The sequence below is a fragment of the Schistocerca nitens genome, chromosome 4, assembly GCF_023898315.1.
Source record: "Schistocerca nitens isolate TAMUIC-IGC-003100 chromosome 4, iqSchNite1.1, whole genome shotgun sequence".
NCBI classification, from domain to species: Eukaryota; Metazoa; Arthropoda; class Insecta; order Orthoptera; family Acrididae; genus Schistocerca; species Schistocerca nitens.
This window is the reverse complement of record NC_064617.1, coordinates 845,052,969-845,068,973: the sequence shown is the minus strand read 5'-3', so window position 1 is coordinate 845,068,973 and position 16,005 is coordinate 845,052,969. Positions and strand designations below refer to the sequence as shown.

Genomic DNA, 16,005 nt, shown 5'->3' with positions numbered 1-16,005 from the left:
GCCACTCAATTTCAAAAAAATTTTAGATCTGTAGACCAAACATAGATTGGTAATTTATTGAAAATTTTGAGTGGGTTTGCTTTGTTAGAATGTCCAGTTCTTGCTAACCTGTGCCTTGGTATATCTAAATTAGCCTTAGCTCTGGTATTGTGTTCATGAGTCCCTCCCCCCCTTCCCCCCTCCTCCCAGCAACAAATTCTGAATTATTTTTAATCAGACACATATATTTCTTAAAAGACATCATAGTCGCTGTTGACTGTATAAAATATTTATTGTTACTATTGCAATTTTGGCATTATGGCCATTTTCAAGTAACACTGCAAAGTTACATTCTGTCAGAATATAAAACTATCTGACATTAGTACATGTCGTTGTTTTTTCTTTTTTTCTTTATTGTGATTTTGATCACCTTACACAAGGCGGGCTGTCAACAGCAGAGTATGCCGCTCTTCAGCCTTGAGTTTTACAATAAGTAATACATATAGGTGGCACAGAGAATACAATCAAAACGGCGGGCAAAAAATGTAAACACTAAAAAACAAAAAAACATGGAGCCGTTCACGCTGGACGAGAAACATCACTAACACTAGTTGACATGGCGCACATAACATGGATGATGGCGACGGTGCACGTGAACAGTGGTGGCATGACGGCGAACAAACACTAAACACAAACGAAGGCACACACACGAGACACTGATGGCGATGATCTCCGACGCGCGAATGTTCACTGAGCGTGTGTGAGTCCGGGGACCTGCCAAGAGAGGAGGAGGAGGAAGGGGAGTGGGAGAGCAAGAGGGGAGAGCAGAGATGCCATGGGCAGGGGTGATAGGGGGAGGGAGGAAGGGGGAGGGGAAGCCCGGGGGAAGAGGGGAAGCATGTCGTTGTCAAAATGCAGCCTTTTGACTGTGAGAGTCCCACAAGATCCGATGAGTATGACACGTATTACACCGTAATATGTTGTTAAATATATACTGAACTGTTGATGTTACCATTGTGAAGGTCCACATGTTGTCAGTGCACCTGAACTTGTATGTGTGATAGATTATTAGAACGATGGTAACATGCACAGTTCAGTATATATTTAACAACATATGATGTAATAAGTGTTGTACTCATCGGATCTTGTGGGACTCTCACAGTCAAAAGGCTGCATTTTGACAACGACATATACTCATGTCAGATAGTTTTATATTCTGACAGAATGTAACTTTGCAGTGTTACTTGAAAATGGCCATAAGGCCAAAATTGCAATAGTAACAATAAATATTTTATACAGTCAATGGCGATTATGATGTCTTTTAAGAAGTATTATATGACTCTGAATCCTAACCAAGAGAAGTTAATCAGACACATATATGTGTATATTTATAATTGCAACTATTCTGAGACTGGTAAAAAGAGGATGATAGTGTTCCATATGACCTGTTTGCACATTATACATAGGACTTATTTTCTGTATTTTTAAAGTATTCTTGATGTTAGGGGAGATTCCCCATACAATCAGACCATATGGCGTATGTGACTGGAACAGTCCAAAGTATGTCACCCTAAGGTGATACAAGCTCACTAAATCCCTAAGTTTCAAAATGTGGCATGATATCTGAGATATTTTTTCATATACATGATATGTTCCTCCCAGTGGAGTTTGGAGTCAATGTAAATACCTGGTAGCTTTACTGATCCACATTGGTATCAGAAAATGACTATCATATTTCTCCTGCTTCTACTCTTTATTTTTACTATCTGTAGCCAAGTGACTTCCTTTCAGGAACAAGGTCTCCACATAAAGAGTTGGGGTGGACAGATGTAAAGAAGGTCCTACTTAATTTTCTGGCAGATCAAAACCAGACCAAGAATTAAACTTAGGACCTTAGCCTTTCGTGGGCAAGTGCTTTACCAACTGAGCCACCCAAGCATGAATCATGACCCATCTTAACAGCTTCACTTCTGCCAGTACCTTGTTTCAGTCTGGCACACAGTTTTAATCTGCGAAGAAGTTTCATATCAGTGCGCACTCTGCTGCACAGTGAAAATTTCATTCAATATCCTACTAATTTGATGAACATCAAGTTGTCAACTATATTCAGGTGCAGTAATGCCCTTAAAGGAGTTAAAACAATTTTCATTTGAGAAAATCCCCTCTCACATTCGCTAGCAGATATTGGAATACAGTGAATTGTGTTTATCAAAGGCAGTAGAGAAACTGGACACTTCTTTTCTTCTAAAAACTCTTGAAATCCTCTGATTACTTTTCTTTCAGGAAACCTGAGTCAATGATGTAATTTTGTTAGTTCTTTCTCACCAAAAATAACTGCAGGATTGTCATATTAATAAGAAGGATTCATGACTGTAGTGCATGAAGAAATATCATCTTCATCACTTAAAAGCCTATCTTCCATTCAGTTGCATAATCTTTCATAAAATGGTGGTGGGGCAAGGGAACTAGGCCTACTGCTTTTCACTTCCTTTGTGACAAGAAAGGCCCTTGAACTGTAATTGTTTCTTTGCTTTGAGAGGCTCATTTTAATTTGCCTTTCTCTCTTCAAACACTCTGAATTGTGTTTTTATTTATTTTTGGTAGTAGTATGAAGACTGATTTCATGAGCCTGCATTTCTAACCTAGGGTCAGACAACTCCTGTAGTGCATCACAAATAAAACCCAGATCCAAAATAAAGTTAATGCTGATGACTTTCATTAGAAGACCTTCATACATTTTTCCATCTGTGTAGCTGTAGATGTATCACTCTTAGCACTAGCAAAATGTGAAACTAGTGCCTTGTAATTTTTTCAAACAGTTGAAACACTTCTAAATGTAGAGGCAACGCACCAAGTACCCAAGACTCTACCAATTTTGAGAACTAGGGATTCAAGTTCTTCTGCCTATCTTATTAGTTCTCTGGCATTTTTGGGCAACTGATTATAGAGGATGTGGAACTTACTCCAGGAAAGAATTAAAATGATTGATTTGTGAATGAAAATCTTTTCTTATAACATCACCAACAAATAGCCCTAGTTTATAGCTGGCACAATGCCACCATACAATTTGTGGAAAAGTTTGTTTCAGGAATGCAACTGCACCTTCCTTGTTTCCAGCATAAATGCCATGCCTTTACTGGCAATAGAAATGAGATTTTCATTAAAAAAAACTCTTGGTGAAAACCTGATGTCTTTAAATTTTTCAATACGGCATTGAATATACATTCAGCTGTTGTGCATCCTATTTCAGTCAAATCTAGGAAAGTAATAGTTGTTTCTGTCATATCAGGTAGCATTGTTTGAATGTAAATAATCATTAAAGACAATTTTGTTGGACTTTCATCAAGTATCAATAAAATTGTGCTATGTGATTCAGTTACATTTTTGATGGCTCTAGTTTTCATTTCTTCAGCCATATGGGGTCGACAGAAGCGTCTGATCCCACGCGTCGGCTTTGACCCGTGACGTAAGGGTGTTGTCGTGTGTGACGTCATGACGGCACGGAGTTTGGTTTGAGTGTGGCTGTCTCCAGTTCTGTTTTATCTTATTTTATTTACTTTTCTGATCTGTTCATTCTATCTCGTGAGACTTTTTTTTTTTTTTTAATTTAAAAACACTTATTACTTATTTTACTTATCTGTTTCCTCCAATTTCTGTTTTAGTTTATTATATTTATCTTTCTGATCTGTTCATTCTATCCCGTGAGATTTTTTTTTTTTTTAAAGACAAAAAACACTAATCAGCTACTGAAGCATCTTTATCTTCTATGGGTTGCAGGGGTTACGACCCCTGGAGAGGTGGGTGGGTATTCATGCATGGCTGTCTTCACTTACACGTTGTAGCTACGCAAGGTGTCTAAATTTGTTTATATTTAGTTTGCCCCCCACCGAAAACACCCCATTTCCCGCGCTTGTCCCGTTAGTGTCATTAGGCTTCTTGTGGAAAGTGTGTGTGTTTGTTTTTGTTTCCGCCATATTTGTGACGTCATGGGTCAAAGCAGACGGGCGGGATCGGACGCTTCCGTATTTCCGCCATATGACTTAATATGGTAACAAATGCTAACTTGAAATGGAGACTCGTATGACCCATGTCCACTGTATTTGATTTCTGAACATTAATTTCTGACCCAAAATCATTTAATGGTTGAGTTCTTTTGACAACTTTGTAGTTCTGAAAACAATGACTGCTTCTGAATTGTCATTTTCCAGTGCTTTAACACAGATTCCCAAGATTTTTCAGTTGCTGCAGACATATTTTCAAAGCAGGTTTATGGGCTGAGCCTTTTTTGTGTTTAAAGATTTTCTTTTGAGGAGATGTCATCTGGTCTGTTTTGCTTTCTCCAAAGGATGGTACTGAAATTGTTGACTGCCGTCATGAAATATTCATTCCTTGTTTACTTCTTCCTGTCCCCAATGTCCCAACTTTCTTACAACTTTCACACCACAGTTTCCTTTTTTCCCCCCCTTTCAAGTGCTCACTCTTATTACAGAAATCTTCTTTCTGTTCCATTGTCCAACACTCAGAAGGAGTACAGTCTAAACTATTTACAGAAGCAGGCCTGCATGGATGGCACATTTTCAGCACACACAATTTCATTTCCACTCTTTTCCTTACTTCCATTACATCTGCCATTTTCATCATTATTTTCAAACAGCTTAATCTTTTTATTCACTGGTGATAATAATTACTGCATATTCCTATGATTCATTTCAACTTTGAAACACTTTGCCTTTACTTCTTCAACACTGAATACGGAAGTGAACGAACAACAGTATGACATCACTGCATAATAGTGAAAGCAGTACCTTCTGGAAACATATTTTAAAACCCGACTACATGTATTTATTTTCATGGCTCTTAACATTCACATGTGGAATGATTTCAATAATAATGTATAGATCAATATTCTAGTCACGTTTCAAACAGGCAGTGAGGCTGGCTGCCATGACACCTAAAAGGAATACCAACGTACCATTTACAAATGTCCCAGACATAAAAAAAAATCTAATATCATTACCACCTTTTGCTAATAATGTTGTTGATGTGTGATTTTTCTGCCTTTTAATATAAATAAAACTTAGCTCTTTTTCCCCTCTGATGAGACAAAACGTTAAAGGAGATTTACCCCCAAGTGTATCCACAGAAACTCAGCAATGTGTGTAACAGAATTTCAACAAGTGAAATGTCTGTTATTTGGATAAGTGTTGCGTCTTCATTTGGCACATCAACATGCAGGTCCTGTGGTGTGTGTATGCCTAGATCCTCAGTGAACATCAGTGTTTGTCCAATTACCATCATGAGCAGTACGTGTTCTGTGACAGATGTCTGTAGCTGATGATAAAGTTTCTGTTTGCTGTCAGAAATTCAAAATGTCAGCATATCACTAATTACAACAGCAGGTGACAGTGTATATATGGATCTCCAACATATTGAATGAATATATTCTTATTACTGTACTGAGTGATGACATGTACTTCCTAGTCAAGTTCTTTATAAGAACATCATTGCTGAGACATCACTGCTTAGTTGGAATTCAGTTGACCGTTAAAAGCGTGTCTATAATATCTTGGTTGGAACCAGAAGAGTACTGATTCTAGTTACCAACAATGTAATATTTTGGTAGAGTTTGTTTTGTTTACAGGACTGGATCTGCGCATGTCAAGAAGGATGGTCAGTACATCTTCCCTTTTTTGGTGCTCTCTGATTGGTTGTGTTTGAAAACATGGACCATCCTCTCACACTCTCCACTGAATTGCACATGTGAGTGGGAAGAGGGCACGTCATGTGATGCCATTGTGGAAACAGAACAATTGAATCCCTCCATAAATTGCAGCCTATTGTCTCTAAAGAAAACCTGTCTCGAGAAGCTGCAGCAGTCAGTCGCCAGTGCCTGGAGACAGTGGCCATGTATGTGTGAGTTGTGCTTGTGTGAATGTGTGTGTGTGTTTTCTATTTCAGAAGAAGGACTTTCTTGTCCAAAAGCTTAATTGTGTAGCAGTCTTGTTCATTGTGTCTGTGTGTGATTCAGTACCATCTCTATGTGGTGAATAGCAATCTGTCCTATTCATATTGTTGTAATTCTAATGTTTATGTTACATAGATGTTGCCTTTGTCAGAATATAAGCAGCCAATATTGGTCTGTGTAAAGATACATAAATGCTTTGCTTGAACTGTTGGACGAAAGCAGCAGCTGAATAGCAGTCAGCAGTGGTTGCTTGTGCCTGAAAATATATAAATTTTTTCATTTGATATCCCTGAAGGCTCTCCTTTGTGATGATATTTACAGAACATAAACTGTGAATGACTGAATGAATTTGTTTCCTTAGGAGTGCTACCATCTTGGCATTCCCCTTTAACAATGTAGAGAATCTGGATGACCAGGCGGGAATTTAAATTTTATTCCTCTCAAATACAAATAAAATAATTGCATCATATCACTTAGTAGGGCAAGGAGTGAATTACATTTGAAAACAGGAGACCAGGTCCTTGAATTAAATATAAGTTACTCCCAATCTTTAACTAGTCGAGATACAGTTTCGGAACTCAAATAACATTTTATAAAAATGAGTTTGAAATCTCAGATTAGCAGTAATGGACTACATGCAGTCAACAGCTAAAAGATGAGAATGAGACTGTAGAATGTGAATTTTAAAATTTTCCCGGAAAAATGACTGTTCAACAAATTTCGGGCTTGCAGCCGGTCGTCGTTCAATACTTCACACGATATTTCAACTGGGCACCTGCCAGTCATCTTCAGGTGAGCCGTCGAAGACTGGCGATAAAGTTCTCTGCTCCGCAATATATAGCGTACTGTAACTATTCTGCGCATGCGTCGAAAACTTGATAGTTGAACCAACACTGCCCGCCGGCAGCGCCCTCGCTGGTGGAATAGCGGAACTCAGTCGCCCTCTGCGTTGCTGTTTGCCACGGCCGTCGACGCACTCTGTCGTCTTCGATATGAGCAAATCGTGGAGATGATGTGATTCCATGCACTCTCCAGCTGGTAGCCGCTGTCACGGTTTAACAGATTTTCCACCAGTCGTATTTCTACGGATTCTTTAATAATGGAGTCCCAGAAAGACGTTGCTGTAGACAAAATCATTGTTTTCTCATACTCCATTGAATGTCCAGTAGAAATACAATGTTCAGCAATAGCGGACTTGCTTGGCTGCAAAAAGCGGGTGTAACGTTGATGTTCAGTGCAGCGTTCTTTCACGGTGCGTGTGGTTTGACCTATGTAAGCCATACCACATTGGAACGGTATCTTGTAAATTCCGGCCTCTCGTAGTAACAGATTGTCCTTAACTGATCCCACAAGGTCCGCAATCTTCGATGGTGGGCGGAAAACCACTTTTACCTGAAATTTTCGGAGGATTCTTGCTATTTTAAATGAAGTGTTGCCAACGAAAGGAAGAAAAGCTAAAGATTGTTCCGGCATGTTCTCCTCTTTATTCACTTCCTGCTTCTTAGTTTTAACTGCTAGTGCCCTGTTAATCTGCTGGATGGAATACCCATTTTCGCTGAATATTGTCTTTAGATGGGCGAGTTCTTGAGATAAGCTATCTAGATCTGAGACAATATAAGCTCTATGAACAAGCGTTTTAAGCAAACTCATGGTTTGCGATGGGTGATGGCAACTCGATGCTTGCAGGTACAAATCATTATGAGTGGGTTTCCGGTAAACTGAATGCCCTAGAGAACCATCATTCTTCCTTCGAACCAGGACATCCAAGAAAGGCAAACAACCATCTTTCTCTATTTCCATGGTTAACAGGATGTTGCTATGAATGGAGTTGAGGTGATGTAGAAACTCCATTAATTTATGTTCTCCATGAGGCCACACTATGAAAGTGTCATCCACATACTGCCAAAAAACTGTTGGCTTCAGGGCAGCTGATTCAAGCGCTCTCTCTTCAAAGTCATCCATAAAAAGGTTGTCGACCGAAGGAGAGAGGGGGCTACCCATGGCGACACTGTCAGTCTGTTCAAAATATTCTTGATTAAACATAAAATAAGTTGAGGAAAGTGCGTGCCTGAACAAAGCATTGATATCAACAGGAAACATGTTACCAATCAGTGTCAAAGAATCTGCAAGAGGAACTTTTGTAAAAAGTGAGACCACATCAAAACTTACTAGAAGGTCTACACTGCTAAGACGAAGAGCCCCCAGTCTATTGATAAAATCAGCTGAGTTTTGTATGTGATGTGAGCACTTGCCTATGAAAGGTCTCAGTAAGGAAGCGAGATGTTTAGCTAAATCATATGTAGGAGCTCCAATGTTGCTCACTATTGGACGCAGAGGAAGACCCTCTTTATGAATCTTTGGAAGGCCATACAGTCTTGGAGGTACACAACCATGTGGTTTTAACCTCTTGATGGTCTCTTGCGGTAAGGAGGAGGAATTTAATAGTGCTGAAGTTTTTCGTTGCACAACAGTTAAAACTAAGAAGCTGGAAGTGAATAAAGAGGAGAACATGCCGGAAAAATTTTTAGCTTTTCTTCTTTTCGTTGGCAACACTTCGTTTAAAATAGCAAGAATCCTCCGAAAATTTCAGGTAAAAGTGGTTTTCCGCCCACCATCGAAGATTGCGGACCTTGTGGGATCAGTTAAGGACAATCTGTTACTATGAAAGGCCGGAATTTACAAGATACCGTGCCAATGTGGTATGGCTTACATAGGTCAAACCACTCGCACCGTGAAAGAACGCTGCACTGAACATCAACGTTACACCCGCCTTTTGCAGCCAAGCAAGTCCGCTATTGCTGAACATTGTATTTCTACTGGACATTCAATGGAATATGAGAAAACAATGATTTTGTCTACAGCAACGTCTTTCTGGGACTCCATTGTTAAAGAATCCGTAGAAATACGACTGACAGGCTGTACCACCAGCAAGGGCGCTGCCGGCGGGCAGTGTTGGTTCAACTATCAAGTTTTCGACGCAAGCGCAGAATAGTTACAGTATGCTATATATTGCGGAGCGGATAACTTTATCGCCAGTCTGCGACGGCTCACCTGAAGATGACTGGCAGGTGCCCAGTCGAAATATCGTGCGAAGTATTGAACGACGACCGGCTGCAAGCCCAAAATTTGTTTGAAGAGACTGTAGAATGTACAGAGGAAAGGCTAGGAAAGGCAAGCTTTAATATAGATAAGTGGGAAAAAATTAACTGCATTTTTATCATAAAAGTGAGTCAGTGCATGTTTCAGACAGCCATTCATCTGGATAATGGTGTAGCTGGACATGACTATTGAGTTGGTCTAACAAGAAATGTGATTCATCCAACAAGGTGACACATTTCTATTGATCCACAGTCTGGTCTTAATGATCCCATGCCCTCTGCAGCCATGACTGACCACATTGTGGGGACAATGTGTGAAAGCATGTAGGTCTTCTGCTGCACAGCCTCATCTTCAACAGTCTGTGCTGACCAGTGTGCTGTGGAACAGTTGCGACTGCACCAGTATTGTACACTGTCATCATATCTGCCACAAGTCACCACATATCCTGCTTTACAAAGCAGGTAAGTCCTGGCCCTCCACATTGTTTGATGAAGTGTGGACGTCCAAATCCTTATCACCTACACATGATCTCACCATCCTTCAGCTGCTTTCTATAGATGATCATGACAGTAGCTCAATAAGAGCCAACCAGCTTTGCCATTTTTGAAATGCTTTTTCCCAGGTGCTGGACCATAACAATCTGCCTTCTGTCAAAGTCACTTATGTAAGTGGATTTCCTTGCTTGCAGTCCGTATCATTGCTAGAATGATTCCCCATTTGACTCTGCTCCACTTATGTATTTTCCTTACCTCATATACCTGCAATGCCATCAAGTAGCATTCGGTCTTGCAGTGGGCAATGGTCATAATGATCTGTCTCATCAGTGTACGTATTGACACGTAAATGAAAGAATCCCTGGGTCCTTCAGCAGGCTACTATAAGATGTTCAGTTTTCTACTTTTTACCATATTATTATTGTACACTTCTACAGAATAATTACATGTTTTACCTTAGCTGTATTGCACTAGAAGACTATGCTATAGGAAAGCATTAAGTGCAAATATGTAAAGTGTTCTGGAAATCCCACGCACAGGTTAACACAGGAATAAGTTTTTCATAACTGATAAAGGAACTCCTTTATAAGCACCTAATTTTACATATTGAAGTATGTAATTGATTCTGATCAAAGGATTCTTGACTACATTGTATGCAATGTGCAATGTTAAAATATCAGTAAATGTTCTTAATCTGATTCTGAATATGGTAGAAAGTGTGTGTCCATGCAGTTTTAAAGTGGGATGTTCCCTTCTATTCTGTCTCTCTCTCTCTCTCTCTCTCTCTCTCTCTCTCTGTGTGTGTGTGTGTGTGTGTGTGTGTGTGTACTGGTATGGTGTAGCAAGTGTACTATCTGCGACTTTTCAGTTATATTGTATACACTGTTGAGCCAAAACATTATGACCACGTGCTTAATAGCTTGTTTGTCTGCCTTTGGAATGAAATATGTCACTGACTGTTCATGTCAGGAATTCAACAGTTTGTTGGTAGGTTTGCAGAGGTATGTGGCATTAGATGTCTGTGCACAGGTCATGTAATTCATGTAAAGAATGGGCTGCTGATATGTGTACGTTGGTGATTGTACCTGATAGTCACCCAGATGGGTTCTATTGGCCTTACATCAGATGAATTTGGTTGCTGAGAGATCAATGTGAGTTCATTATAATCCTCCTCGAACCACTGCAGCGTGGTTGTGACTCCACGTCATGGATAGTTATACTGCTGAAAGATGACATCACCGTCAGGAAAGACATCAAGCAAAGGGATGCAGGTGGTTCGCAGCTGTCAGCATGTCTTTGATTACTACAAAATGCCCCACATAATCGCAGGAGAATATCTCCCATAACAAAATACTGTGCCCACCAGCCCATGTCTGTGGTGCACTGTATGTTTCGAGCCACTGTTAACCTCAGTAATGGCATTTGGGAGACGGCCATTGACCTTGTGTAGGAAAAATGTGATTCACCTGAAGAGCCAACATGTTTCCATTGATTAATGGTTGAATCTCAATGGTCCCAAGCCCACTGTAGCCATAATTGATGATGTCATGGGGTCAACATGTGAACACGTAGGGATGGTCTGCTGTGGAGCTCCCTGTTCGACAATGTGTGGTGCATGGTGTGCTCCGAAACACTTGTGCATGCACCAGCATTGTGGTCTTTCAGCAGAGATGCCACAGATCACCATCTATCTTACTTTACTTATCAGACAAACCTCCAAACCCCATATTCAGTGAAGAGTCGTGGATGTCCAGCCATTTAGTGCCAAGTGGTAGTTTCACTGTTCTTGTACGTCTCTCCATAGATATTCATGACAGTAGCACATGAATATTCAACTGTTTTCGAGATACTCATTCACAGACTCTGCGTAATAGTAATCAGCCCTTTGTCAAAGTTGCCTGTATCAATGGATTTCCCCATCTGCAGCCCATATTTTCACTAGGGTGATACCTGTCTATGTCTGCTCCACTTACATACTTTTGTCAACATGAAACTTCCTGGCAGATTAAAACTGTGTGCCCGACCGAGACTCGAACTCGGGACCTTTGCCTTTAGCGGGCAAGTGCTCTACCATCTGAGCTACCGAAGCGCAACTCACGCCCGATCCTCACAGCTTTACTTCTGCCAGTATCTCGCCTCCTACCTTCCAAACTTTACAAAAGCTCTCCTGCGTATCTTGCAGAACTAGCACTCCTGAAAGAAAGGATATTGCAGAGACATGGCTTAGCCACAGCCTGGGGTATGTTTCCAGGATGAGATTTTCACTCTGCAGTGGAGCGTGCGCTGATTTGAACATGTTAACATGTCACATGCCCATAGTGCCACGAGGCAGCATCCAGACATTGTTGTAGACAGAGGTAATAATGTTTTGGCTTATCAGTGTAAGGCAATATAAGATCACCTACTAACTAATTATTGAAACTGGGACAAGCAGAGAAGGGCCTGCAGAAATACGGAAGGTGGCTGATGTTCTAATTAGGCAGTTTATTCCAAAAGCACACAAAATTCAATGGTAAGGAAGAAAATTCAGTAAACAGACCTAGATATTGGTGACTCATTGAGTCAAGGAATATGTGTATGTGTATGTGAAGAGTTAAAAGTAATGTAGATATGTTTTAAAACTAAAATGTTGTGTGAATACCAAACATATGTGCTAAGAATTACATTTAGTCTGAATAAGTAATTATCAACAAATACATAAATTACAGGTTGATGGAACTGAGAGCAGACGGGCTTCTCATTTAGCTCAGAGGGCACTAGAAATGAGACTAGAACTGGAAGATGATGTAAAAAAAGCAAATCAGCTTATCCTCAGCACCAAATGCCATGCCATTCGGGATGCTCAAGTGCTGGAGAAGACACTTATGCGGCAAGTTAACATTTTCTTGACAATACCTAAATGAGAGCATAAGCTAAGGATTTAGATAATTGAGTGTCAGGTGGGGTGGCTGGAGGAAGAGGGAGGCAGGAGGCAGGGTGAGGGACAGCCATGTCATACCCAACTCTGCGGCAAACACTGCACAACATTTTGTATTGCTATGCCTACCAACCAGCTGTCCATCAGCATGAATGGCCACTGCCAAATTGTTGTCAAGAACAAAGCTGACCACCTGGTGGCACAAAGTGCAGCTGAGCACCACATGCTCAATCTTAATGGCGAGCCACCTTGATCCTTCCCTCCACCACCAGCTTCTATGATCTACGCAGATGGGAGTTACCTTTACAACCTTACAACATATCTTCTGCTTCTGTAACTGTCCAGGCCTCAGTCTCAGGTAACCAGCTCTCCCCCCACCCTCCAGCCAAACGTTACCCCTCCTATGTGCTGTCACCCCCTCCCAGTTCACATTCCCATGCCACCTTCAGGCTGTGCCATTTCCCACTAGCATCTACAATCATGCCAGAGTGTATACCTGCCAACCCTCCCTCCCACTTTCCCAGCCAGCAAACCATCTGTCTTTCACTGATCTGTAACCACCAACCCCAGTCATTTCCCTGCCTCCCTCTCCCTTCTACTGAGCGCCATGTAAGGGCGTAGCCATTTGTATATATATATATATATGTGTGTGTGTTTGTGTATTTTACTCTAGCTCATCAAAGAATAAACCTGAAAGCTAATAAATTTTCTTTCTTTTGTGTGTGCATATTGACAACTGAACACTTCTGCTTTTTGGTGAGTTGTCTCCTTTAATCCCAAAGTATTTATGTTCTACAAGAACTTTCCTACAATAGTAATTAATTTTTTGTTTGTTTGGAGGTACATGTATACAGTCCTGTTACACACTGAAATTCCCTCTAGTGGCTAGCGTTGCTACCTCTGGATCATGGGGTCTGGAGTTTGATCTCCAGGTCAGGGATTTTCTTCGCCCAGAGACTGGCTGTTTGTGTTGTCCTCATCATCTCATCATCATTTGGGAAGTAGTGAGATTGTAACTGGAAAGATTGAGAACTTATATGGGCACTGATGACCACAATGTTGGGCACCCTACAAACCAACATCGTCATCATCATCTGAAATTCCCACACCACATTATTGTAGTGTGCCACTAGAGGAGCCAAAACGAAATGATGCAGCTCATTGGTAAAATGGAATATCATGCGGTTATTTGTTTTCTACTTTTGAAGGAGATCAACAATCTGTACTGAGTTTGTGGAAGTGCACAGCAACAGTGTGCTAACATGTGACACAGTAGTTAAGTGATGCAGATTCTTACAGTGTGGTCAAACATGTGGAATGACAAAGAATGAAGTCAAAGATATTTCTCTCTGCAGAACCAGGAATGCAAGAGAAGTGGGTACCCTGTTATTTAAAGACCGGTGTGTGACAATGGAGGAGGTAATACAAAAAATGGAAAATCAGTCACGAATCAGTTTTCATCTTGTGTGGTATTTTGATCATGACAGAGGCCACTGGCCGGATTCTGCGACTGCTGAAACACATTGAAAAAGTCCAACAAAGTGAGGCAGCAGCAGAAATGTTGCAGCTGTGTAAGACCAATCCAGGTGACTTCCATAGCCACTAATCGCTGTGGATGTGTCGGGTGCATCACTATGATCCAGAGACAAAGGAGCAAATCAGTAGTTGATTCACCACCACTGAAAAAGGCGAAGATCTGACCTTCACTGGGCAACGTTATGCTGAGTGGTTTGTGGGACTGTCATTATGTGATCTTAACAGGTAATGATGATACTGGGCAAACAGTGGTAGAACCTTAATACTGAACCTCCTGGCAAGTTTATGGGAGGCTGTCAAAACAAGCATCAGAGGAAGTTCTCCAAGGCATGTTTTTTCTGCACAACACTCCCCTAGTTCACTCAACACAGGACACAGTCACACATGCTGCTTCTTTGTGCTTCCAAACTTACCTCGCTCCCTTTATTCTCCTGACATACCACCCAGTGACTTCTTCCTCTTTCCTGATATGAGGAAATCATTGAGTAGCTGGCATTTCCGGAATGGCAGTGGGGTGATTTTGAGTCCCAGCCTGACACACACACACACACACACACACACACACACACACACACATACAGTTTCAATTTGCCAGGAAGCTTAGAAAAAGAATCCACTCTGCTTTACAATAAAAGATTCTAAAAAAGATTCATTATGAATGGAAACTCTTGGTTTTCTGTCTCTCTCTCTCTCTCTTGTTTTCCAGTAAGGTCACTCTTTTGCACACAGTCCATACTTTCTCCATAGCTTGTTGAATCTGTATACAACTAGAAATACATTCCTAGCTGTTCATTTTTGGCCCTCTTTCGTGACCTGTTGAAATACTGAAGACAAGTTTTGGTGTGGCAGATACTAAGCGTATGTGAATTTTGGATCCTGGATTTTCAATTCTAGGTTCCAGAGGTGTGGCAGCTTCCAACCATCAACCAGCCTCTTGGAGGATACAGACAGCCACAGATTGAACACCAGTAGTATACTGAATTTGCTAGTAGATATTGCTGACATTGTGTGTTATTGTTCTCCAAACCCAAAAAGTGTGCGTGTCATGAGGATGACTATGATGAATGTTTCTACTGTGTAGTATTATTTGTCTTTTCTTGTTATGAATAAGTATGGAATGAAACTGAGGAACAAAGTGCAACCTGTTGCCAGCTTAAAGCACACTTTTCGAGAATAGCACTGGCAGGGCCACTAAGCTTTAAGTCCCCATCTAATGTACAGATCACCATCAGTAGATTAAATACCTTCCTCACGTGATGAACTCCAGAATGGTAAAGAATTTAACACAGGACATTCTACATACATACTGCACAAACTACTGTGAAGTGCACAGCAGGTGGTACACTATTTGGTGATCAGGAGCTGTGCAGCACCACTGCTCCTCAACTCCCCAATCACATTTTGATGATGTAAATATCTTTCACTTCCAGGGATTCCTGGTCTCAGTTTCAAATCAGTGCACTCACCATTGGAGAACAGAAATTCATTCTGGAAACAATTCCCTAAGTAACTCCTCTACAATTGCACTATGCTGTAGTCTGAGAAGGTGGGCAGAACATCTGAGAAGTTTGGAAAGTAGGAGAGAGATACTAGTGGAAGTAAAGGTGTGAGGATGGGTTGTGTGTCATGCCTGGATAACTCAGTGTATAGAGCATCTGCTCACAAAAGGCAGAGGTACTCGGTTCATTTTGTGATCTGGCACAGTGTTATAATCTGCCAGGAAGTTTTAAGATTTCTGTTGACTACCTTTAGGTTGAATACTGCCACATCAGATGTTTAATAACCCCAACAATGCAGGCAGATGTATTGAAGTATACTGGTTAATTTTTCATCACTGCCCCTATTTTGTCACAAGGTTTATACATTGTGTGTGCCCAGAGCAGTTGCAATTTTTAATTGTCAATGATAATCTGTACTTTCTTGTGTAAATTAGTTCCACTATTGAAGATGGTGGTTTGATGAACCCCCTGTCAGGCAATTAAGTTTGATTTGAGAGTATGCATGTCGTTTAGGTT

General features: G+C 40.8%; 1 protein-coding gene across 3 annotated transcripts in view; it reads left to right on the top strand.

Moving 5' to 3' along the window:
• LOC126253278 (cilia- and flagella-associated protein 45-like) overlaps nt 1-16,005 on the top strand; it is a 176,085-nt gene that overhangs the window by 63,018 nt on the left and 97,062 nt on the right. For 2 of the 3 annotated variants that reach the window (XM_049954500.1, XM_049954498.1), the window contains exon 4: nt 12,246-12,406. In XM_049954500.1, the coding sequence (XP_049810457.1) occupies nt 12,246-12,406 (161 nt within the window). Of the gene's footprint in view, nt 1-12,245; nt 12,411-16,005 lie in introns of all 3 variants that reach the window. The other variant, XM_049954499.1, reaches the window with a different exon arrangement.